At 41.3% G+C, this 25,330-nt stretch overlaps 1 protein-coding gene across 1 annotated transcript in view; it reads right to left on the bottom strand.

Moving 5' to 3' along the window:
* The window catches only part of XK (X-linked Kx blood group), a 40,953-nt gene extending 18,021 nt beyond the window's left edge, over positions 1-22,932 (bottom strand). The window contains exons 1-2 of the mRNA XM_041000011.1: positions 22,556-22,932; positions 15,245-15,507 (exon numbers count right to left, since the gene is read on the bottom strand). Coding sequence (XP_040855945.1) covers positions 15,245-15,507; positions 22,556-22,800 — 508 coding nt within the window. The 5' untranslated portion in view covers positions 22,801-22,932. The remainder of the gene's footprint in view (positions 1-15,244; positions 15,508-22,555) is intronic.
* Positions 22,933-25,330: the final 2,398 nt, after the last annotated feature.

Below are 25,330 nucleotides of genomic sequence, written 5' to 3' on the forward strand. Positions count from 1 at the left end.
CAACAATCCTGTGATATTTGTATTGATGTATGCATTTAACAAATGGAGGGACAGAGGTCAGCTTATTTGGTAGCAGAATAGACTGTGAACCCAAGTTCTGAACCTAAGAACCAGAGTGTTTAGACAAAACCACAGCTGTGTCTCAACTGAAGAGAATCAGTTCAACGTGAGCGTGCTTCCCGAATTTCACAGCCAGTGATGCACAAAGGCTAAGGATAATACTCTGCTCTTGGATTCCAGCCTCCCTGATCCCCAATCATCCAGCCATGTGTGTCTTGGTTTTCTACATTTCTCAATGAGCTTGGTATCTTGTTATGGAAATTTAATAGAAAGCATCCTTATTAGAGAAAAAAAAAAAGAATGAAAGAAGAAAACTGAGATGAGGAGAGAGGGAAGGAATAAAAGCATTTTTTTTTTAAATTTCAAAGCTCGTTCATAATATTATCAGCCTGTTCTACACTTCTAAGGATATCAGCAAGACAATCATTGTTACTGCTGTTCTCAATGGAACCCGAGAATTAGACATTAACACGAATCAAAGAGAAAACAGATAAATAGTGCAATAGTCATACAGTAGAATGGGAGTTGGTAAGTTATATTCTGTTTTTGTATAGTCTAAGAGCCAAGAATGTGTTCTACATATTAAACAGTCATATGGAAAAAAGAAAAAGAATGTGATACAGCTACAGACGATAGACGGTCTGCAAAATCTAAAACATTTTTTCTATCCCTTTACGGATAAAGGCTGCTGCAAAAGAACGCTTCAGTAAAAAGAATAATAACAACAACTAGTACTGCATTTATCAGCCTGTGTAGCTGTCAAAAATTTAGTATTGGGACAGGTATTGTGGCATTTTGGTTAAGCCATCACTTTGGGTGCTGGCATTCTTTTATCAGAGTCCCTGAGTTTGAGCCCTGCCTCTGTTTTAGATGCAGCTTTTGACTACTGTGCACTCTGGGAAGGAGCAGGTGAAGACTCAAGCACTTGGGTCTCTGCTAATTATATGCAGGCCTAGCCCTGGCTCTTGTGGCCATTTGGGGAGTGAATCAGCAATGGATAAATAACCCTATTTATTTTGCTCTTCTCAAAAATAAGTCTGAAATGTCACACTGTACCATGAATACCACATTTGTGGGGGAAAAATGATGACAAGCTGAATTATATTTTAAGTATCGTGACCTTGATGGTAAAGCCTATGCTTTACCATACCCATACAAGAGCATATGCCATCATGAAAGTGTTTGCAGGATCTGGACAATGGAAACCACAAAGGAGTGAGAACAGCTATTGGTGAATACTTGGAGATCCACCATTAATAAAGGGGAGTCTATGCATTTGTAAATACAGTACAGGGATCTTTGTTATTCAATAAAAGCTAGCCATATAGTGGGAACCTCCAAGACTGAAGCAGCACAATCTAAGCTTGTTCCAGGCTGTTCCCTAAAGTCTTCCTCCTTCAGAAACTTACAAATGAAAAGCAAGCCTCAGTCTCTACTTTCAAGAATGCTACTAAATCCCAGGTACATAGTAGGAGTTATCTCAAAGAGATATATAAGCAGCAGTGAGATAGGCCTGTGAGTTCCCAGCCTTGGAAGACCAAGAGTAAAATGCTTGGCTACCCTGGATGCTTGGCTACCCTCCCTTTTATCACAAAACTCCACTTTAAATGGTTTCTGGGAGAGAGAGCGTAATTTCTGATCACAAATAAAATTACAGAAGCTCTCTCTCCAAATATCTCCCCACAGAATCTGAGGGTCGAGGTGTCTGTGCGTTTGATTATTGGAGGGCTGGCTTGCCACTCTCAGAAAATCCTGAAAGAATCCAACCAATTCTTAGAGGTTTTTCTTCTGAATGTGATATACCTAGCACCTGGGCCTAGTATCCTTTCTTATTCTGTAAGACTTTCTAACAGTAACAGCTTTACTAATAGTGTTCTTTCAAGTCTTGGGACTTCCATTGCTGATCATAATGAAGTAGAGGCTGCTAGTGAATCACTTCTCAGGGAATTAAATGAGGTACTACTTCCTCAGAGAGTACAAAACTCAGACATTATGACCCCACAGGTCTCTTCTACCTCTAATGTTCTCCAACTCTGTGAGAACCAGTATTGGCTAAAACACCAGTGTTAGGTCAAGTGTCCAAAAACTCAAATGCCTTGGGCTTACCAAGGTTCTTACGCTTTCTCCTCCTCAGTGTGACAAATGTTAGGGCTTCCCCCATAATTGTATCCTCCCTTCTCTCTTCTTTAAAGCAGAATTACAATTCTGATTAGATTCTGATCACTGTCCCAGAATCTGGAATGACCACACGTTTGGTCACTAGAATAAAATGAGATTAGTATAGATTTGCCTACTAACTTTGCATCACAGACAAATTAAAAATGATACTATTTGTATAGTACAATCATTGGGTCAAGTAAATGAAGTTGATCTATATATCCAATACCTCAGAAATACACATACTTCCACTTTCGATTTCTGTGATTACCATGGGCTTATGATTCAATTCTTATACATTAAACCTGAACAGAATTCTGTCACATGAAAAGATACTGCACAAAATATGTAGAAAGAAACTTCCTGATTTTGGTGTCTACATGTGGTGTCTATATACAAAACAACCAATACATATTTTAAAACATGGCTTCTGGAATTTTTTGATATGCCTTCCAACAAGAAGTACAATCTTATGTCTTCTGTTCTTATATCTGAGATCATGTGATTCCTTAAATTAATAGAATATAGCCCAAATGACTGCTGCTTCCTAGGTCAATATATTATGAAAAACTTCTAATTCACATCTCTTAGAACTCTCATTTTTAAATCTAGCTGCCAAACTATGAGAAAGTCAAGCAGAGGTTCACATGGAAAAGAAGCAAACGCTCCAGTCCTCAGCTCCAGCTAACCGATTGGAATGAAGCAACATCAGATTGCCAATCTTTCGCCAAACTTCTGCCACTCTTTTTTGTTTGTTTTCTCTCAATAGCAACTGAAATATTATGGATATCATGGGCTTTTTCAATTATGAAAATAAAATCAGTATCACTAACCAGCATAATTCACATAAATAATTCTTTCTTTTCACAATCTACTGAGGATACAATCAGCATGCATACATTTCAGGAATGGGCAAGCACAGAGGAGAAAGTCCAAGATTTTGTGGCAGAGCTCACTGTCTCCAACAACAACTTACCTCCTTGAAGAAGCATTAGAAATATAGATACATGGAAAGAAAAAATAACTGACTACCTTCTTACCAGCATAAGACAACAACCAACTGACATTTAAGCATATTTCCTTTCACACTTTTGAACTTTTACATTTAGGTGTTTATAGATAGGTATATGTGAATGTGAGTGAGTATATATGTGCAAAAACTGAAATCATGCTTTGGCAGAAATTTACAATCTCACATCATGTTAAACACAGCATAAAAACACAAAAAGCCATTTTCAATCACCCCATATAATTCTAAGAATGTATTAAGTCAAGATACTATCTTTTGATCAGTTCATAATCTGAATTTGGTTCTAGAAACGGGCAACAAATTGAATAACATGTTTTCAGAAGCTAGCCAATGGGTCTGGCCAAAGTTGACCTCTGGAAAATGCCCTGATTAAATAAATGCTGATTATGTCAGGTCACCAAGATTCAAAGAAGGATATTATAAAATTAGAACCAAGAAACGTAGCCCAATCAGCCTTCTCCGAGATACAGCAGAAATCAAACTGTGGGAGTAAATTATTAAGGGTGCTCTCCTAGAATTTCAAGAGATAATCACTAATAAAATATTCTATGCTGACTGTTACTTCCCATCCTTCCAACCTGCTTGCCTAAGAGTTACTGCAATATTTTTCTTTCTATTCTTATTGAGACCTACTAATTAAATAAGCCATCTTCTTGCCTCCAATTCAGCTAAGAATTGTTGGTTCAAAAGTTCATTCATTCTCTTGAACAAACCTCAAACATACTTATTCCCCTACTCTTTCATAGTTTCCATCTGAAAGAATTTGTCCATGGATGAATTCAATTATCTGTTCCACAGTTGCACATACCTGGCCTGCCATGGCTCAAAATTATCAACTCTATTCAGATAACTACTCTATAACAGCAGAGCCTAAAACAACAATGTGGTTGCAGACAATTCATGTGGGAGGTTAGCCAGGAAGCAAAATGTGCAGGAGTGAAAGGAAGAAGGCAAAGCTAATTAAAGCTACATTACTGGGGCCAGAGTTATAGTGTCACACATTAAGTCTCCACCTGTAATACCGTCATCCTATATGGGTGCCTGTTTAAGTCCTGGCTTCTCCACTTCCAATACAGCTGCCTACTAATGCACCTGAGGAAGCAGCAGAGGATGGCCCAAGTACTTAGGATCCTGCAGCCTAGACATGGGACCTGGAAAAATCCCCAGGCTCCTGCCTTTGGCCTGGTGCAGCACCAGATATTGAGGTCACTAGGGGGGTGAACTAGTGGATGGAAGATTCTTTTCCTATCCTTCTCTCTCTGTAGCTTTCAAAAAGTTGAACTTTTTAAAAAGTTACACTATTAAGCTGATTTCGGCTGTGGCAAATGGGGTCCATTCCCCCGGGAGATCTAAGGAGGTTTTACAGGACATCTGCAGAGGATGGACCCCAAATTACTCATCTGAAAGACAGAGAGGTTGAAGGTTTATCTGTTGGCTTCCATCTCCCTTGGTGTGGAGTTGGCCTCATGGGCTTCCCTGTATTTCTTATTTGTACTTAAAATGTATTTCCTGAAATACAAAGATGAGAAACACATAGCATGCTGGAACACATGCTTGAATTAGGATACTGGCAATGTGCACAGAACAACTGCACGAATGTAGCTAAATATGTTCAAATGCCTGCTTTGGCCTCCAATTTAACTCTCAAGGCTATATATCTATTCCTAATTCCATATTATACTTTAGACATCCCACAGATAACTGCAACTAAAAAATGACAGAAACAGGGAATTCAGGATCACGGTTGTGGATTTAAGCTCTGACAGCATTTGCTGATGGCAGCAGCATGGTGCTTACTCGATTGTGATTTGTTTTGCCAGCAGATGAGACTAAAAGCCCCTATCAGGCTCTGGAACCCAAAAATCAGCAATTCTTCTGGAACTGGGGATAAGACATCAATTAGATTGACAGTCCCATCTCCAAAGTGGTGGCACTTAGGGCTATACACTGCCATCAGCACATGCTGTGGGTTGATGCACCTGCTGTGGAAAGCTGAAGGCCTTCCTGGTTGCTAGCATTAGGACAGAGGTGGCTTGTCTGATGACTGACACACATGCAAAATGTACTTTCAGATTAAGATTCAATTGTCTTTCTTTTGAAAATGTAAGTTAATTCCACTTGCAATTAAATACTTATTTCTACGGTCCTAATGTATATTCTTTTGTCAACTGTCCTCTGAACTGGCTATAGCATCTATCCATTTCTTTTGGCCCATAGGTTCATGTCTGTTAAGAGCAATATGATTTTACCTGTTCTGAAAAAAAATGCCTATTAATAAATTATTTATTTATTTACTTTCTTTTTTTATTATATTGCATTATGTGACACAGTTTTTTAGGTGCTGGGATTCCCCCTCCCCCTCCCCCAACCCTCCCCCCATGGTGGATTCCTCCACCTTGCTGCACTGCCACAGTTCAAGTTCAGTTGAGATTCTTTCATTGCAAACATATACCAAGCACAGAGTCCAGTATCTTATTGCACAGATAAGTTCAGCGGCTTCTTGTGGAGACCATCTCTGGTCTGAAGGTAGAGCCGGCAGAGTGTCATCCTGACCAATCAAAAGCCACAACATAACATCCGCAACAATCCACAACGTCATGGATTTAGTGGACATAGTATTGAGTAACCAATATGTGAGAATAAAAAACACATTTTACAGGTATTATTTTTCATATTGACATCATTTCATCTTAAATTAAGGCAAACATGTGGTATCTAACCTTTTGGGATTGGCTCATTTCCCTTAGCATTATGGTTTCCAGTTGGGCCCATTTGGCCACAAAGAACTGCATTATATATATATTTTTTTAATAGCTGAGTAGTATTCCATGGAGTAGATGAACCATAGCTTTCTTATCCAATCTTCTGCTGATGGGCATTTCGGTTGCTTCCATGTTATTTATTTACTTTCATGTTACTAGAAAAGCAGAGAGAGATCTTCAATTCTCTAGTTCACTTCCTAAATCCCATAATAGACAGGGTTGGACTAGGCTGAAGCCAGGGATCTAGAACTTTCTCCAGGTCTTTGACATGGGTGGTAGCTACTCAAATATTTGAGCCATTACCTGTTGACCTGTTGCTTCCCAGGGTGTGCACCAGCAGGACACTGGATTGGAAGCCGAGCAGCTAGAACTTGAACCAGGCACTCCTATGTGTGATGCGGGCATCCTAAGTGATATCTTTCAACCACTGACGAAATCGCTCATCTTGAAAAACATCTTTTAAACACTTTGAGTGTGAGGACAAGATACCAACCAGATTCATTTGTATACATCCATGTTGGTTTTTCAAGAAAATCAAGAAATCAAACCTTTCAAGTAAAATGTCTGATTTTTAAATCTTGGTAGCTTTTTAACATTGATTAAAAAGGTCTGTGTAACAATAGCAAACACATCTGATCCGGACTTGCCCCCATGTTGCTGCTCTTCTGTAATTAGCAGGTCAGGAAATCATATATTTGAAGTTAGTAGAGGGATCCTCTTTCTATAATCCTACTTCTGTCTCCAGAGTTTCTTTCTTTTTTTTTTTTTTTTTTTTAGCAGATATCTTTAGGAATTTTATTTTAGTTGTTGGGAACATTTCTTTTTAAAGAGTCAGGCAGGGGTCAGACTGTAGCTTAATGAATTAAGCTGCCACCTGCAGTGCTGGCATCTCATATGTGTGCCAGCTTGAAGCCTGGGTGATCCAAGTCTGAGTTAGCTCCCTGATAATGTGCCTGGGAAAACAGCAGAGGATGACCCAAGGTCTTGGATACCTGCAGCTATGTGGGAGACCTGTGAAGGCTCCAGGCTCCTGGCTTCAGCCTGGCATAGCCCCTGCAACTGTTGCAACTTGGGGAGTGAACCAGTGGATGGAAGATCTCTCCCTGTGCCTCCTTCTCTTTCTCTGCAACTCTGCTTTCCAAATAATTAAATCAATTTTAGAGCCAGATGACCTCCTTTTGACTACTTCCAGCATATGTCACATTCAGGGAACAGGGGAGTGGGACCTTTGAAAGGCTTCTGTTCCAGAAGGATGCCCTCAGTGGGAGGTCAGGCTGGTTAATACGCCTCATGTTCAGATCATTATCAAGTCACCTTTGACCTCCAGCTTACTTCCAGGCTCAATTCATGGGCTCATCTCTTCTGACACATATGTTTACTGCCTTGCTGACCTGTTTTGGACTCTGTCCCACCCTGATACAGCTTGTGATCACAGGCCTATCCTTAGCCTCTGCTGTTGCTGTCTTGAGTTTTCACTTTACCTCTGCCAGCAGGGCACTCTCCACCAATGATGGTTTTTCTGCAGGAGTCAAGCTAGAGGGAAGCCATCCTTACTATCCCGCTTCCTGCATTTCAGATGCACAAAAGGCCTAGATGTGAATGCATTCCTGCCTTCCCAAAGCCAAGATTCTCATTGTTCCTTCCTTTAGAGGGTAGGATTCCTTGCATGTGTGGAAGGGATCTGGCAGGGAGCAGGATTAGGGTGTTGCTCTGGGGCTGGATAGCCCAGGTTCCTCAGAAATGCACAGGCACAGCTGCACTTGGTGCTTCCGGTATTGACCTACCCACACCTCTGGACTGCAGGGGGCTTGCCTGCAGGGCATCATTGAAGCTCAGTCTCTAAGCTCCACTTCAGACATCAGTCTGAAAGGGCCCAGGAAGCCTCGCTCCTTATGAGGCGCACAGTGACCATAGGTGTAGATGATTGCATGGACTGTATGGTGACCGCCTGATCAGAAAGAACTGCTAATCCGGCCTGGTTTACCTTCCTACTAAGGCTTCTTGCACTTTGAATTAATTCTTCAGATATGCTTCAAGTATAGCATGCAGGGATCTATGTTCTGGGCTACAACAAGCCAGAGTCAAAACCCACAGTCAAATATTTTTTCAACATAAGGCAGCTGTCTAACCAATATGCCAAGATCTGAGCATAATGACTAATTCCCCATGATCACCCAGCCCAGAAGCACTGACTTTCGACTGAAGGACCCTGAAATACGAGGAACCCATGAAGATGCTTTACAAAGTGGAGGAGGCCATTTCGGTGGCACCCTTGGATCAACTAAGTGAAGATGATGCTTTAGGAAATCCAAAGATGGAGGGCCTCATATTACTCAATTTACAGGTGAGGAATTCTGTTCAAAAGGAAACGATGAATATCCAGGACCACACAGCCAGAAAGTGGTGAGCTGGAAAGTGGAACTCAAACAAGTCTTCTGACTGTGTTGTGGGAACTGACCAGGTATTCTCATACCAGCCCTGTGTGAAAGGCCACCAGGCAGCAAGAAGTGGACCTACAAGACCCAAAGATAAGTGAATACTTCAAATGTGGACACTCAGAGGCAAGGAGGCAGATTGCTGTAACCCTTGAGACATCATTTTATACAGGACATTAAGTTTCTCAAACTACTGGATGTGCCTTTTGGCCCACCACTTGGGGCAGAATTACACTGGTTATTATACCTCTCAAAACGTTTGGAGCATGGCACTATGGATCAATGGCTAAATTCTCAACTTGCAAGAATGCGGATCTCTTATGAATCCTGGTTCATGCCCTGGCTGCTCTACTTCCCTTCCAGTTTCCTGCTTATGGCCTGAAAAAAACAGTTGAAAAGAGCCCAAAACCTTAGGACCTTGCACCCAAGTGAGAGACCTGGAAGAAACTCCTAGCTCCTGGCTTCAGATCAACACAGCCAGCTGTTGCAGCCATCTGGAGAGTGAGTCAGTGGATGGAAGATCTTTGTCTCTGTGTCTCATTCTCTCTGTAAATCTGACCTGCCTTTCCATTAAAAATAAATATAAAAAAAAAAAAACTGTGTGGGGGGCCCAGCATGGTAACCTAGCAGCTAAAGTCCTTACCTTTCATGCACCAGGATCCTATATGGGCACCAGTTCTAATCCTGGTGGCCCCACTTCCCATCCAGCTCCCTGCTTGTGGCTTAGAAAAGTAGTTGAGGACAGTCCAAGGCCGTGGGACCCAGCACTCGTGTGGCAGACCCAGAAGAGGCTCCTGGCTGCTTTGGATCAGCTCAGCTCTGGCTGCTGTGGCTGTTTGGGGAGTGAATCAATGCATAGAGGATCTTCCTCTATGTCTCTCCTCCTCTCTGTATAACTGACTTTCCAATAAAAATAAAATAAATCTTAAAAAAAATGTGTTTGGCTACTGATAATTCTTTGTTCCTCTATCAAATATATGCACATTAGGGTAATTACATGTTTAATCTCAGAATGACATTGATAATTGTTTTAAATGAAACACGTTTATAAGGTTCATTCACTAGTAATTAATAACCATTCAGAGCTGATTTGAACAACCATATCAGGCCAGATCATAGCTTTTATGTACTACCGCTATTTAATCTACCAATGTTTACAAGAGGATAGAAGGATATAGGATATATTCCATAAAATATAACAGCACTAGGCACTGATCCTTGCCTCAAATTCTGTTTTGGAATGAGGCAGGATACAACTAATACACAAAATCAAGCTGACCATAATTCTTTTGTATATTTACTTCATGTATAAGTCCACTAACGTCATCCCTCCCAGTGTACCACCCCATCCACCCCCGTCTCTTGCCACTGCCTCCTGACTTTAGACCCTTCCTATCACAAATAAAGCCTTCCGCAAGGGTGAGCTTTAGGTGCAATTATTAGAATGCTACATAGGCAGTCCATATCCCATAGAGGAGTGCCTGGATTTTAGTCCATTCCTTTTTGTAAAAGATTTATTTATTTGAAAGGCAGTGTAAGAGAGACAAGGAGAAAATGAGCTCTTTTATCCAGGCCTGGCTCAGGCTGAAGGCAGGAACTTTATATCTAGTTTTCCATGTGGAGGGCAGGGGCTCAAGTACTTGGGCGATCTTCTGGTGCGTTTTCAGACTCATCAGCATTGTATCACTTACACAGCTTTAATATTGCTCCAATAATCCACTCTGACTATCCAGTCCAAGCCATCGCCATTCTCACCTTGGTAGCAGCAGCAATCCACTTGCCGGCCTCTGTGTTTCTCCCCTTACTCCCCTTTAATCCATTTTCCAGAGTAATTGGCTTGTTAAACTAAATCTGATCATGACACTTGCCAAAAATTCACCAGTGCTTTCTCACTGCTTCTAGGATAGAAGCTGAAATCCCGGGATTCTCCTTCCTGCTTTCCCTCCATTTGATTTCTCGCACCCATCTAGCAGTTTTCAATTTAAACCTAAGCTCTGAAAATCTTTGCCTCATCTCATATACTCAGGTTCCTTAACTTCACTTGGCAGGATTGACTTAAAACAACAGACATATGCTTAACTATATTTTGCATGTTTGTCTACCTATTCCAAGATGACAGGGTCCTATTAACATTATCACTGCTTTATTCTCAGACCAGTACTAAAATCACTAACATAATCAATACATACTGAATCCATAAATGAAGTCAAACCAATACAACTGCAAATTCTGACCCTCTGCAGGACTAAGAGTACAGTTTCTCTTATATGTAAGATGAAGACAGTCTTACGTATCTCACAAAGACACTGTGGAAATGAAAAGCATAATATCCATCACAGTATCTGGCAAAAACCAAGAGTTCATGAAACAGGCATTATCACTTCCAATTTTATGACCTTGTGTAGAAAAGACAAGGGCACTGTGACTTCTGGAAGGCTCCAGGAGCCTGAACATAGCAGAATTTGAGTGCTTATCTGGCCTTTGGCCTGCTCCATCCACCAAGGGAGTCTTCAGATGGCCAAACTTACCTAGGACTGAAGAAGCTCACAGACAATGTCCACTACTTACTGACTGTGAGAAAAAAATCTTTCCAATAGTACACGATTGTATTTTATGAAACATGCACCACATGCAAACCCATACACATAGAAAGTAGTATAGTGATTGCCAGGGACCAGAAGTGATGTAAATTATATGTGCCTGCTAATTGGCAGGGGATTTCTTTTTGTCACAATGAAAATGTTCTAAGAGTAGATAGTGGTGTTTTAAGAACATGGCAAATATACTAAAATCTACTAAATTTCATACTTAAAATGGTGACATTTATATTAATTATATGGCAATTTTTAAAAATGTACTCCAATGTGTAGCTCTGCCTCATGCTAAACTCCATCACAGCTAAATCCATCAATATTTTCCCAAATAAGGAAAGAGAGAGAAAGAGGAGAGAATTACAGAATGTGAATACTTAATGGGGTCAAGTTTAGACAAACTCTAAGTACTTCCCTTGTCAAAACAGTACACATTTCTATTGGTCTGAACCACAATGAAGCACTATGGCCAATACTGTCAGTGGTAAATTCAATGCTGATAACTCCCACTGTCTTTTAGTTTTTTTAAGATTTATTTATTTTTCTTGGAAAGTCAGATATACAGAGAGGAGGAAAGACAAAGAGCAAGATCTTCTATCCATTGACTCACTCCCCAAGTGGCCACAACTGCCAGTGTTGAGCCAATCCAAAGCCAGGAGCCTGGAGCCTCCTCCAGGTCTCCCATGCAGGTACAGGGTCCCAAGCCTTTGGGCCATCCTCGACTGCTTTCCCAGGCTGCAAGCAGAGAGGCGGATAGGAAGCAGAGCCGCCAATATTAGAACCAGGGCCTATATGGGACCCCAGTGCCACAAGGCTACTACGCTGGACCCCTCCCATTATCTTTTAAAGAAAACACAGCTCTGAGGGGAAGTGTTCAGTTTAGCAGTTAGGCTAAAATGCCCATGTCTTAAATTGTAATGTCTGAGTTCAATTCCCAGCTCTGACTCTCAATTTCAGCTACCTGCCAAGACAGCTCCTGGGAGGCAGCAGGTAACAGCTCAAGTACTTGGGTAACTGCCCAAGTGACATAAGTCCCACGTACCTGTGTTGGAGATCTGGATTGACACATTGGCTCTTGGCTTTAGCTGGGCCCAGTCCTGGCCATCGCAGTTGATGAGGCCTGAACCAGTAGATAAGAACTCCATCTGTCTGCCTGCCTCTCAAATCAATTAAAAAAAAATATACAGTTTTCTTCTGGGTGGCAATGGATCAACCCCAGGCAAGTCATGATTAGTCTAGTCCAATGTTTCCAAATTTTCTGATAATAAAATAACTTAGATTCCTTGTTTCAAAATGAAACAGAAATAAAATAAAAATATATACCCAAGGTCCCCACTGCAAACTCAGCAAATCACAATGTACAGAAATGAATCTTGGTAATATTAAGCTTTAAGCTAATTTTAATCATCATCAGATAAGCTTAAGGAGTATTGGTCTTCGAACACCTGGCTTCCCAAGTGCTGCTCACAACTCAGCGAACATGTGATTAGTTCTGGTCTATAGGACTTAAAGTAAGGTTTATTTGGGGGATTTCTGGGAAAGTTTTACTTAGTAATACAAGAAAGATATCTACCCTTCTCTCTTTAGTCCTTCTTCCTGCCTCAACTGGAGCTTTGAGAGTTGAAACTGACAGCAACCCAAGTGAAGGGTCAATGGGTTTTCAAGGACATAAACTTTGCAACTGTGGAACAAAGTCATCAACTGCTTACCTCTAATCTCTTGTTAGATAAGAAAAATAAGTCCTGATTTGTCCCTTGTACCAAATGAATTCCTAAACAAATGACATGCCCTAGCCAATGCTCCATTTCTGACAGTCCTGCTTCCCCTTTTGGGTGAGGCATTCTGTCCTCACCAGAAATGTTAAAGGAATGACTGGACCAATGCTATTTAAAACATTCCTAGATGTCAACCACTTGTCTTTTAAGAAGAATATGTCCACTCTCTTTAATTTATCATTTAACTCTCAAAGAATTTCTATAATTTCAAGTTCTTAGTTTACATCTCACAGACATTCCTTGACACCAATATTCTACCAGATGGGTATTATTTTCCCAAATGGAGTACTGTCTGCAAAATTCTTACCATGGGTGGTCAAGTTTTCTTGAAGGGAGCAAGGAAGTAAACCTTATGAACCATCTGATCTCTGCTACAACTACTCAAACGTCATTGTAGGTCCTAAACTACCAGAGTCAAAACAGAAATGAAAGGGTACAGCTGTGTTCTGATAAAATTTTATTTACAAAAATAGGGAGTGCACAGATTAGGTCCATGGGTTGTAATTTGCTAACACTTCCACCATAAAACTGTCACCACTACGAAAAACTTGAGAAAATAAATCTACTTGTAAAAATCAAGCAAGTTATCATCATATCTGATTTCTTGCTAAGTCCCTGTCACTTTGAAAAACAACAGATCTGAAAAAGGGTACAGTGACACGCAGAGAATTCACTTTGGTGAAGACACATTGCAGTTATATGTCCAGAGAGAACAAAGATGTTACTGTATTCTTTGAGTACCTACTGTCTACAAGAGCACGTAGAAGACATTTTCATACAAATCTTAACACAGCTCAAGATTTCTCTTTATGACCCTGACTCATATCTTAAAAATCAGACTCAGATAAACTTGGATAAAGGAGTTGGCTCTGATGTGCAAATATCCTATAACTTGACATGAATTGAGAAATTTTACCATTACAGTCTATAGTGTAGAAAAGAGAAGGGCAAAATTGTACAGAATGACTTCAAAGAGTACTCTTTTTTTTTTAGAAATTAGGATCTATAAAACTTACCAGAATATCTGGTTTTAACTTAGCAAATCACTAACACTGGGGAAGATGTTATTTTCCACTTTAAATTTGAAGCCTTTTCATTTATATGCCCAATGCCTGACCCAGCCCTGATACTTGTGGCCATTTGGAAATTAAACCAGCAGATAGAAGAGCTTCCTCTCTCTACCTGCCTGTCTCTCTGTAACTCTGCCATTCAAATAAATAAAAATAAATATTTTTAAAAAATCTTAATAGACCTACTGATGTTGAAGAAGACTGGAAAGTGGCCTTGATGTCATCATTTACCACAAAGGTTACCATCTCAGCTAGCTTTGCACTGTGGTTATGACTGTCACTGAGAGAGCTGAAATCCAAGAGACTGGTCTCTGGATGTTATATTTTCACACTTCAATACATTTTATTTTCTACGAATGGCCATAGTGCTATTTCTGGTCTTAATATGTTCTTCCCAAACTCTGCCATTCCGCAGCAGAAAGTAAAGTTTACTTCACTGCCCCTTTCTTGAACCTCAGCAGGAGTGTGTGACTACTTCAGAAAATGTTCTATGACTGCCCAGACTGGGTCTCAAAAGCTGATTGATCACTTTCCACGTGACTCTCTCTCCTCTTAGGACACCGTCTTTGACAGTAGTTACTAGACTATAAGGAAGCCCCAAATTGTTGGGAAGACAATATTTATCAAGTACCCTTGCTTTGATGCCCTTGCCATCTTATCTCTATGCCTCTATGGCAACTGATGCTTTGGTAACCAACAGGCCCATCCCTTTGACTTGTTGCCCCAGACCCTGTTATGTAACAGCAAGTTATGTGCCACATTTGTCTGTGAATTCATATCAGAAGTTGGTGGTCGGGGAGCAGTAAGGGGAAATGGCAGGATGGGGAAGGGTAGCCGTTAGGCAGAGATACTTCCTTGTAATCTGGTTAGCCACCACTGCGCAAGCAGTGTGTTCCTGTGTACATTTTTGCCCCGCCACTGAGAATAAAGAAATATAAACTGGCACAGGTTCTAGGTCCCTACGTTATTGTTTGGTCTGTCCAAACCCTGACCTAGTCTCCCAGAAATCAAGCTCCTGAATCACACTTGCCCACAAAGAGAGACCAAATTGAGAAGATCTAAGAACCTCCAATTACAGCTAGCAGCAGGACACGGGAACAAGAAGACATGCAAGCGAATGAGCCTTCAATGGATCCCAGCACCCCCATTTTGGAGCCACCCCAGCTGATACACATGAGCGCAGCCCCAAATGCAGATTCATAAGCAAAATAAATGCTGTTATTACTTTAACTCACTGAAGTTTGAGCTTGATATCTAGAACACAAACCCAGGATTGAATCCAAGCATGAATGAGACAAAATTGCTGCATGCTTCCCTTTCCATCTGGATCCCCAAATGTGAGCAGAATTTAAAAATGTACCTACATCTTGCAATAGTGACTTGCTGCTGCAAGACACTTATGTACAGCTGCAGAGTCAGCTGGGGAGCTGAGCCCAGGAAAGCCTGGATCACCGACGCCCGGCTGAACGCAGAACGATGCGCGAAGAGCTTGCCTTCTGCTTGGCCCACCTCCCTCTCAATCTCCTCTGAGAGGCCATCTTTGGGGATCTGCCGCTTTCTGGTGATGCTGACATAAGGCTCTTCATTGTTGTTGGACTGACAGTAGATGCAGAAGACTTCAAAACACCTGGAAATACATCAGCAAGTCGTACAATTAGAGACAGGTGGGAATCCGGTTTTGCTCAGTCAGCTTGCTTCCATTTAAACTGACTCCCAAAACCTTGACTTGGTTGACTGAAGTCTACTCCCCTGAATCACCCATTCTAAAGATCAATTCTGAGAATACAGTCTCCTTGAGAACCGCTAGCAGGCAATGTGAACTGAGTGGGAATCAAATTGAGAGATGACCCTGAAAGCTATAGAGGCAAAGAAACTTCCTAGAGAAAGAAGTGGTTCAGCCTCCAAAATCACAGAAAAATATCCAGTTTCCCTTTCTGACACTGAATAGCTGTGCAGAGCCCTAGGAAAGTCACCTACCTTACCCTTGCTGGGTTCCTCATTGATCCAGCAGAGATAACACCTACTTTAACACATTACTGTAAAAGATGGTGATAAGTTACTATCTACACCACACCCAAAAGTTGCTCTAAACCAACCTCATTAAAGCATAAGCTGTGATGAGGAAATCCCACCCCCATCCCAGCACAGGGCAGCCCAACACCAAGTATTTCACAAGGAGACAGTGACATATTACCTATTTCACTGTTTTCATGAGCCTCAACAGGGCAGGGCTAATTACAGCTGGGGGGGGGGACTGTTACATACCTATAATTTATGGAATTCCAAGTCTGTGCTAGGGAAAGAAACTGAACCAGTGACATCTCCAGACTGAGAGAATACCAGACTTGTAAAGTTGGAACCTCCTGTCTGTGGGTAAAAATCTGAATGCTGAAGAGAGAAAGCATGTCCACACACTGATGGATGGACAGACTGTGAAACAAAATATTAACATAGAATCTGGGTGGAAAAGATTTAGCTATTTGTTGTAGAATTCTTTCTTTTTTTTTTTTTTTTCATGCTAGGGCAAACTGGAATTTTCCTAGGAGTAAGAAAAGTACTCATGACACTAGGTTTAAAAACTGTTAAAGCAATTTCTGTCCCAACTCCCAAACATGTACTTTAATAACAACTTTATAATACTGCCAGAAGATTTTATGGCCTCATCAGTTTTATTGAATGTTGTTAACTTTATACTCTTACCCCAAGGCAACTATGGGAAGGAGAATAAATTCATAACTTGAAATAGTAAACCTCACAGGAACATTTCTGGAGAGTACAAAGCAGACATATTTTGTGGTTACTTTTTTCAATTGCTCCCAGGAGAAAGAAGACCTGTAGCTCTGTGAGTGTGTTTGCACATGCTCATGTATCTGTGTGTGCATGTGTGTGCTGGAAATGGGGGTGGGAAGGGGAGGGAGAAGGAGAGAGGAGGGGAAGGGAGGAGACAGCTTTGTCTACTATTTTTTCCCTGTGAGGTCAAAGATATTTTAAGATATTAAATGGAAACATGCAAAACAACTTGGACCAGTTTGTTCAGTTCCACATAGTATAAGTGAAGTTCATGTCACAAGGTCAAGCCCAGCTGATCCAATTGAATTTTTCTCCACAGGACAACACGAGGCCTAACTTGGGACAGTGGGGGAACTGTCTGGCCCACGGGCCATAAAAGGGCTACAAAATCATTTGGTCAGTTCTGCAAAGTCAAACAGGCAGGACTCAAAATTGAATAAATCTACACCAGACTAATTCTTAAGTTGATAATTTTGTTCCAACTGCAAATGATATAAATATCCATATGACCCTCAGCAGAAAAAAGTTCCCCATCCCTGCTATAGAACCAACAATCACAATAGGGATTAAAATAAACAGATTATCATCTTTACTCTCAAATATGTGATGACTGTAGATACATTTTACTTAGTGCTGTAGGGAATGCAAAGACAGCTAAATAGTTTAACCCACTCAGAAGAGTTCAAATAGAGCACGTGCACAATAGTAAATAATGAAAAGGACTAACATGTAATAGAGCACTTCTAGTTTAAAAATATTTTCTCATGTTATCTCACCTGGAAGGAAGTCCTTCTGCACAAATTTATAAAAGCAAAATTCTGTGAATACACTAAAGGGCTCCAAGATAGAATAACTATACAAATCATAATGTATGCATCCAACAAAGTATTAGGCAGCCCTTTAAATGAGTGGTTTAAATATATATATATATATATATATAAATATATATAAGCACATATATATAAGCATATATATAGCATATATATTAGCATAACATATTTTAACATTCTTAGTAAGTGAAAGAAGAATATTAGACAATATAGATAGAAAGCTCAATTTTTTTGGTTAAGAAAAGAATCATATATATTTATAAACACCTACACACTACACACTTACCAAGAGAGCTCATACTGACTCGACACAACCAACTGTGAAGTAGGAATTTTGTGAGGCACTTATTGATGGGAGATATATATCACAAATATCAGCAAACATTGAAAATCAGGCCTTCTCTTTCACAAGATGTAGTGTTTAAGCACAGCAAATATTAATAAGGATATACACAAAAAACCTGAAGACATTTTTTCTTAGGCAGTCCAATTAGAGATTCAATTTCCTTTATCAAGCATATCAGGTCTTATATCATTTCAACAAATGTTTCACTTGCACAAAAAAATCAAGCTGGGTCCAGTGCCATGGCTCAGTGGCTAAATCCTTGCCCCACCAGTGCTGGAATCCCATATAGGCACCAGTTCAAGTCTTAATTGTTTCACTTCCCATCTAGCTCCCCACTTGTGGCCTGGGAAAGCAATAGAGGACGGCCCAAAGCCTTGGGACCCTGCACCCATGTGGGAGACCCTGAAGAGCTCCTGGTTCCTGGCTTCGGATCAGCTCAGCTCATGCCATTGCAGTCACTTGGGGAGTGAACCATCGAACGAAAGATCTTCCTCTCTCTCTCTCTTCCTCTCTGTATATCTGACTTTGCAATAAAAATAAATAAATCTTTAAAAAAATAAAAAAAAAACACAAAAAATATATTGAAAGGGCCCAAGCCGCTAATGGCTAAGACAATTGGTAAGAGGGACCAGCATTTTGGCACAGTGAGTAAAAATGGCCAAGTACAATGCCAACATCCCACATAATGGCCAGTTCAAACTTTGGCTGTTGCACTGCCGATCCAATTCCTTCTAATGAACCTGGGGATGCAGCAAAAAATGGACTAAGCACCAGAGGCTCTATGCCCATGTGGAGACCAGGATGGAGTTCTAGTTTCCTGGCTTCAGACCTGGCCAGCTCTGGTCGTTGGATGAAGGTTTTTCTCTCTCTCTCTGTCTCTCTAACTCTTTCAAATCATTAAAATATTTTTTGAAAAAAAAAAAAGGTAATAGTAATTTCCTAGCTGAAACCACAGGTGTTGGTGCCAACACAAATATAGTGATACCACAGACTCCAATAAGAACTGTTTTTCCAAAGAAATAACTGCTGATGATTTCCTCTAAGCCATGTTATCTTTCTCCGACACTCACGCTCTGCTAGGCTACACAGGAACCAAACTCTCCAAACAGAAAATGCGGTGAGACCTTTGAGGAGCCACTTGCTTAATCTTGCTGCACCTCAATTCCTGGAGTGTAAAAATAAGATAATGATAGCTCACAGGATTTCACAGTGGACGCAACTAAATATTATATGTTAAAAACACTTTGTAAATAAAATAATGCTCAAAATGTAGACTGTTATACTTTTACATCTTTTAGAAAATTTACTAAAAAGAGAAATAGTATGCAAATCATTTTGCATGGTTCTATAAAGATTTCTGAAACTTCTTTTCATGTATTGTATAAATTCAAAATTTCATATACTATTTTTTCCTAGTAATATCAGCAATAAAAATGAGAACTCCATGAATTTGTAATTTATTTATATTTACTCTTCACAATGAAGTTCTGAAAATTAATATACTATTTTTTCAAAAAGGATAAACATAATGCTTTTGGGAGGAGTTAAGTTATTTCCCCCATCACACCTGTTTTTATTCTCAATAAGATTTTCTTTCAAATTGAGAAAACTGAGTAAAAGGCATTAGACAAAATATTCTTTAAACCCAGCCTTAATGTGTTAGCAACCATTTAAAACGTAAATAGTTTTAAATATGACTGATATAAATGAAACACGGTGCTAACCTAATGCGTCCCTAAAGGAAAGTACCGGGCCCTATCAGCGTTATTTAGCCAGTGATAAGTCATGTAATGTACTGCGGTCTAACTGGGCTATCACCCTGCATGAAAAACAGCATAGGCCTAAAAAGAACCTGAGTTTGGCTAGTGTCCACTTGAAGTTAAATCAACTGCCCATAAACACTCGAGAAACATTACTAAAACCCATCGGTAGAAAGGGAGGAGAGAAACACCACATCTCCATTTTAGTTAGGGAAGATAGTTATAGTATTTATATAAATTATGCTGATATTTTAGAGTTAAAATAGAATCAAACATCCATCAGGACGAAATTTCAGGATTGTATTAAGTCATAACAATACACAAGATCATTTTTCTTTTTGTCTGGAAGCTAAGAGCCTTGGAGCCGCATTCTGTATATCTCAGCTCCTAGACCGTGGGTCCAACAGCCCCTTGAAATGAATCAGCTGCTCCAGAATGAGACTCCTTGCTGATGGAAACGGGCTGCTGGTTGGTTTGGTTTTTATCACTTATTTTGTCCTCTGCACCAGAAGACAATGGCCCATTCAGAAATTTCTGGAATAGGGTTTTTTAAATATAGTATTCAAACTTGCTATATAGCTCAGAAGTTATAAGTTCAAACCAGCAAATACTTATATCAGGTTAATAAAGCTAAAGACTGAAAAATACAGAACAAGGTATCATACAGGAGAAAATTATATATTGTTCTATACTTTTCAAGATAGTGTTATAGTCACTCAACACCTCTCTCCAGAAATTACCACTGTTAACATCTCGGTATTTTTAATTTCTTCGTCTTCAAGTTTATGCTTGCCATACTTTCTTAAAGACATAGTCGTTAGTTTTGCCTTGCTTTGCTCTGGTCTAGAAATATTTTAAATGGTGGAAATGACAGGGTACTACCAGTTTACATGGACAGTTATTTACATTCTGTTTAATTTTTCTTTTAATTTGCAAAATAGAGCCAGGCACAGTAGCCTAGCGGCTAAAGTTCTCACTTTGCATGTGCCAGGATTCCAGATGCATTCTGGTTCATGTGCCAGCGGCTTCACTTTCCATTCAGCTTCGTGATTGTGGCCTTGGAGGGCAATAGAGGATGCCCCAAACTCTTAGGACCCTGCACCCATGTGGGAGACCCGGAAGAAGTTCCTGGCTCCTGGTTTCAGATTGACTCAGCTCTGACCATTGTGGCCACTTGGAGAGTGAACCAGCGGATGGAAGATCTTTCTCTGTCTCTCCTTCTTTATGTAAATCTGACTTTTCTATAAAAATAAATAAAATTTTAAAAAATATCTGCAAGATAACCAGACTTTTTCTTAAGATGGAACTACTGACAAAATATACTGCATACTCCCTTGCTTTCTTTCACAAAGTATAGAGAGCACACTTAACAAACCCACTCCAAAGGAAATAAAAATAACAAGTTAAAATAAGTAAATAAATAAACCTATTCCGTCTGGGGCCTCATCTTTCACATCTGTAAAATGGGGACAGTTATACATAACTCCTGATGAGGATCGAATGAACGGAGGGATATGGATACACACCAAACCACCCAGCACAAGAAGCTAGACTGTCAGTTCTCCTTCCCCTGCTACTGCACCAAGACCTAAGCTTTCTCTTCACACGTAGAGTTAGAAAACAATGAGGCCTTTTGCCCAAAGTCAGTTCACATTTCTTTTGCTGAGCAAGAACAAAATTGGGACCACAGAGCTAACTAGGCTAGAGAGGACTAACTTTCCAAACTAGTTTTCACTCACAGGACTTTTAAAAATCGCCCCCCCTTCCTCCCTTCTTGCCACCCCCCCCCGCCCCCGCTTTCCTGGCTATCAGGATGTGATAAGCAACTTGTCGCTCTGCCAGTTCACCTGTTTGCTTTTGCAGGATTCTGCACTTATGCAGACCTGGGAACGTGTTCATCTGGTTTGCAGTGACTGGGTGTCAACTCTAAGAATGTAGTCTCAGTACTGGCTGTGCTGCTTGTCTTTATTGAGATACACACATTTTACAGCAGAGCTTTGGAAGGTCTGTTGTGTTGCTGGTGTGTGTGTGTGTGTGTGTGTGTGTGTGTGTGTGTGTGTGTGTGTGTGTGTGTGTGTGTGTGTGTCTCAGAGACAGATAGACAGACCAGAAGAAAAGTTTTCTCCTAGGAAAGTTTCTTGGCTGGCTCTCTGAATTTCATGGTAGCTGAGGCGCGTCCATTCCCTTCGAATTCCTGTCACCTACATTTAGAGTTCAATGTTATAAAATTAATTTCAAATCCAAAAAGACAACGCTTTGTTTTTTGTTAAGATAAAAGGCGCGAAAACAACATGTTACTACCAAATATTTCCACCTGCTTTGTCCATGAGAAAAATTATTATTAATTTTTGTTCATGAGAAAAATGATTCTCTGGAAAAAGTCGCTGTTCTTGAAGCACAGCACGGGTTTGCTTTCACAGCGCACTGGACTACTTTCAGCGTCCACTTTTCCAAGTCAGGGCCGGGAGGCATGTCTCTGACCCCATATATGCCCCTACCGCATAATATTCATCGGAACTCTGAGGGGAAAAGCCACGCTGTGTGCATTTGCAGACTTGAACATGAGGAAAAACTAAAGGGCTACAAAGCGCTTAGGCCAATGCCTGGCACACAGTAAGCGCCATATGTTCAAGAACTTAAGTTACCTGAAAGACACGAAACTGTTATCTTTCGATCAAATTCGGGTGAATGCTGGCAATTTCATATGATACCTCACCAAAAAAAGAAAAAAAACAACGCCTTAGTAATTCTCACTCTAGCGCCAGGACTGTGTCACCTGCCTGTGACAGGAATGGTGGGGCTGTGGGGGGCAGGGCGGGTCGGCTTCGGACCCAGCTCCAGGTCCCTATCCCAAGGCCGTCCCGCCCCCCTCGGGCAGGCGGAGGGAGCCCCCGGGGGTTTGGGGGGGCTTCTGCAGCCCCGGGGTTGGCTCTGGACTGGCACACGCACCTGAACAGGGGGCCGAGTTGCAGCAAGTGCAGCAGCAGCACGAGCGGGCGATCGCGGCTGAGGTCGCGGTGCACGAAGAGGAGCGTGAGCTGCACGAGCGCGCAGGGCAGCAGCGAGAAAAGCAGCGTCAGCGCCTGCCAAATGCGGTCGCCGGCCGTGCGGTAGGTGCTGCTCAGGTACAGCGCTGCCGTGATCTCGGCCACGAACAGGAACACGGACGGCAACACGGAGGCCGGGAATTTCATCTCGGCGCGGCAGGGGGAGAGCACCGGCAGCGAACGCGATGGCGGCGACACTGGCGGCGACAGCGGCGGCGGCGGCGGGGGCGACGGCTGTCTGAGGGGCTCCCGGCATGCCCCGCCCCGACGTGCTCTGCGCACTGCGCAGCCCGCCGACTGCACGCGGGCCAGGCCCACGGGGCCCGACGCTGAAGCTGGGCCTGGGGGCGGCGGAGGCGGCTAAGGGTGGGGCAGGCAGCGCCGTCCCGCCGGACACGCCCACACGCACAGTGCGCCGCCCGCGCGCCCGCGACTCGCGGCGTCGCCTGAGAGACAGTCCTCTGGCGGGCCCCGAACCCGCGCCTCGACGCAGCTCGCATGGCTCTGCGTGAGGCTCAATAAGGGTAAGGCAGGCCCTGCTGGCCCCTCGCGCTGCTCTGGGTCCTAGAGCCCCTTGGTTCTTGCTCTCCTCGAAAACTATTCTCCAGCCTTTGAAAAGCCGCAGCCAACAGATCCCAGAATTAGGGTTTGATTGACTTTCCAGCCCAGTGTCTGTGGCCACGCCCGATTGTTCAAAAGATCAGTTTCCTGTCTTTTTTTTTATAGCCAGGCTGCACAGATGTGTTTCAAAGAGCAAATGACAATACTGTTAGAGTCACCACAAAGATAGGAAGGATTTAGCTTCAGTGTGCCTTCTGAACATGCCCCTTCCTAGTACAATGGTCTGAGCCATTGCTTCCTGTGCTGGGAGCATCACATAGTATCTGGGATGTGTCCATTTCTCTGCAGCTGTAGCTAACTCAGGACAAAGACCAGAGCCTAATAAGGAAGCAGTTTTCTAGGCCAAGGCATACCTCTGCTTACTAGTCTGCCAACTCCCACATGAACACAATTCCTTTTCGTCCAGTAAAAGTTTGGCACATGGACATTAGGATGGACAGTACAATAGACCTTGATTAAGCTACTAATCTGTTTTTTGAATTAATGCTTATTTTTAATTTATATTAAATGAATAATTTCACATTTTTTCACATTTCACATTTATTATTATTTTATGTTACAGTTCCATAGGCTCCTGGTATTTCCCTTATCCCAGCCCCAATTCGCCCCCCCCTCACCTAGTTCCTCTATATAATTACTAAACTATAGTTCTTCATACACAGTCATATGTCCATCATTGCAGGCATGGACAATGGCAGAGAGTCCAGCATACTATTGTCAAGATACAGTAAACAGTTCCATTGTAAGTCTATCTTTGTCTGGAAACAGAAATGCATACCACACTGCATCCTCACATCTGGATGTTAGTCTCCATTTCACAGCTACTGTACATCCCCTCAAACAAAAAGTCATGATACAAAATCAACAATAGAAAGAAAAATAGAAATTTACAATGCCATGAAGTTAAATAACATATTACTAGATACGACAGTCTCCATTACACATCTCCTATACATCCCTTTAAATGAGAAGCCACAAAACAAAATCAACATCAGGGAGAAAAAAGAAATTAACAACACTATGAAGTTAAATAACATGCTACTAAATGACTAAGACAAAAGAAATTAACACCCCCAACAAGTTAAATAACATGCTATTAAATGACTAACGTGTAGCAGAAGAAATGAAAATCAAGAACCTTCTTCAAAAAACTATGCTACTGTATGATCTATGAGTCATTGAAGTATTTAATCCGAAGAAAGTGTCTTGAAGAGATGAAAGTAACAGAAAACTTCAAAACCCATGCGATATAGTGTCCACTGATTTTTGTTGGTGAAGTGTGTCTCTTCTAGACAACAAATAGATGGGTGCTGTTTTTAAATTCAGTCTACTAATCTATGACGTTTGATTGAGCTTAAGCCATTTACATTCAGGGTAAGATCCTTAAATGTGCACGTGAAAAACATCAATTGACATATAAAGGAATGCCAATTAAACTCACAGGGGACCTCTCACAGGAAACTCTACAGGCTAGAAGAGAGTGGAGTGACATATTCAAGATTCTAAAAGAAAAAAAAAAGTCGGCCTAGGATAACATATTCAGCAAAGCTTTCTTTTGTCTTTGAAAATGAAATAAAATTCTTCCACAGTAAAGAAAAGTTAAAAGAATTTACCTCTTCCAAACCTGCCCTACAAATGATACTTCAAGATGTTCTCTTGACAGAGAAGAGAACTAGCACCTACCAAAACCAAAGGCAAGTGACACTTTCCTGTGTAGGAAAATAATACAAAACACAAACAGAATGTGAAGATTCGGAGGACACCAAGACAGGACAGAGAGAGAGAACGTGGGGGCCTGGCTTGCTTAGTTGTTGCAGGACTTGGGAAAATCTATTTATAAGGGTTGAGGGCAGGAGGACAGGATGGAGCCAACAGCTTAGAGCTACTAGGCCCCTGCTCCAAAAGGATTAGTAATGTCTATTTATAGAGTCCAACAGGCCGCCATGTACTGGATCAAGATACACACACTGTCAAAAGAAGGAATCAGCAACAACACACCACAGAAAATTTGTGTAATATTTTATTTGACACCATACCATAGCTTTAAAAGGAAAAT

This window comes from Ochotona curzoniae, unplaced genomic scaffold (assembly GCF_017591425.1).
Source record: "Ochotona curzoniae isolate NIBS_2020 unplaced genomic scaffold, NIBS_Ocur_1.0 contig_1274, whole genome shotgun sequence".
Lineage (NCBI taxonomy): Eukaryota > Metazoa > Chordata > Mammalia > Lagomorpha > Ochotonidae > Ochotona > Ochotona curzoniae.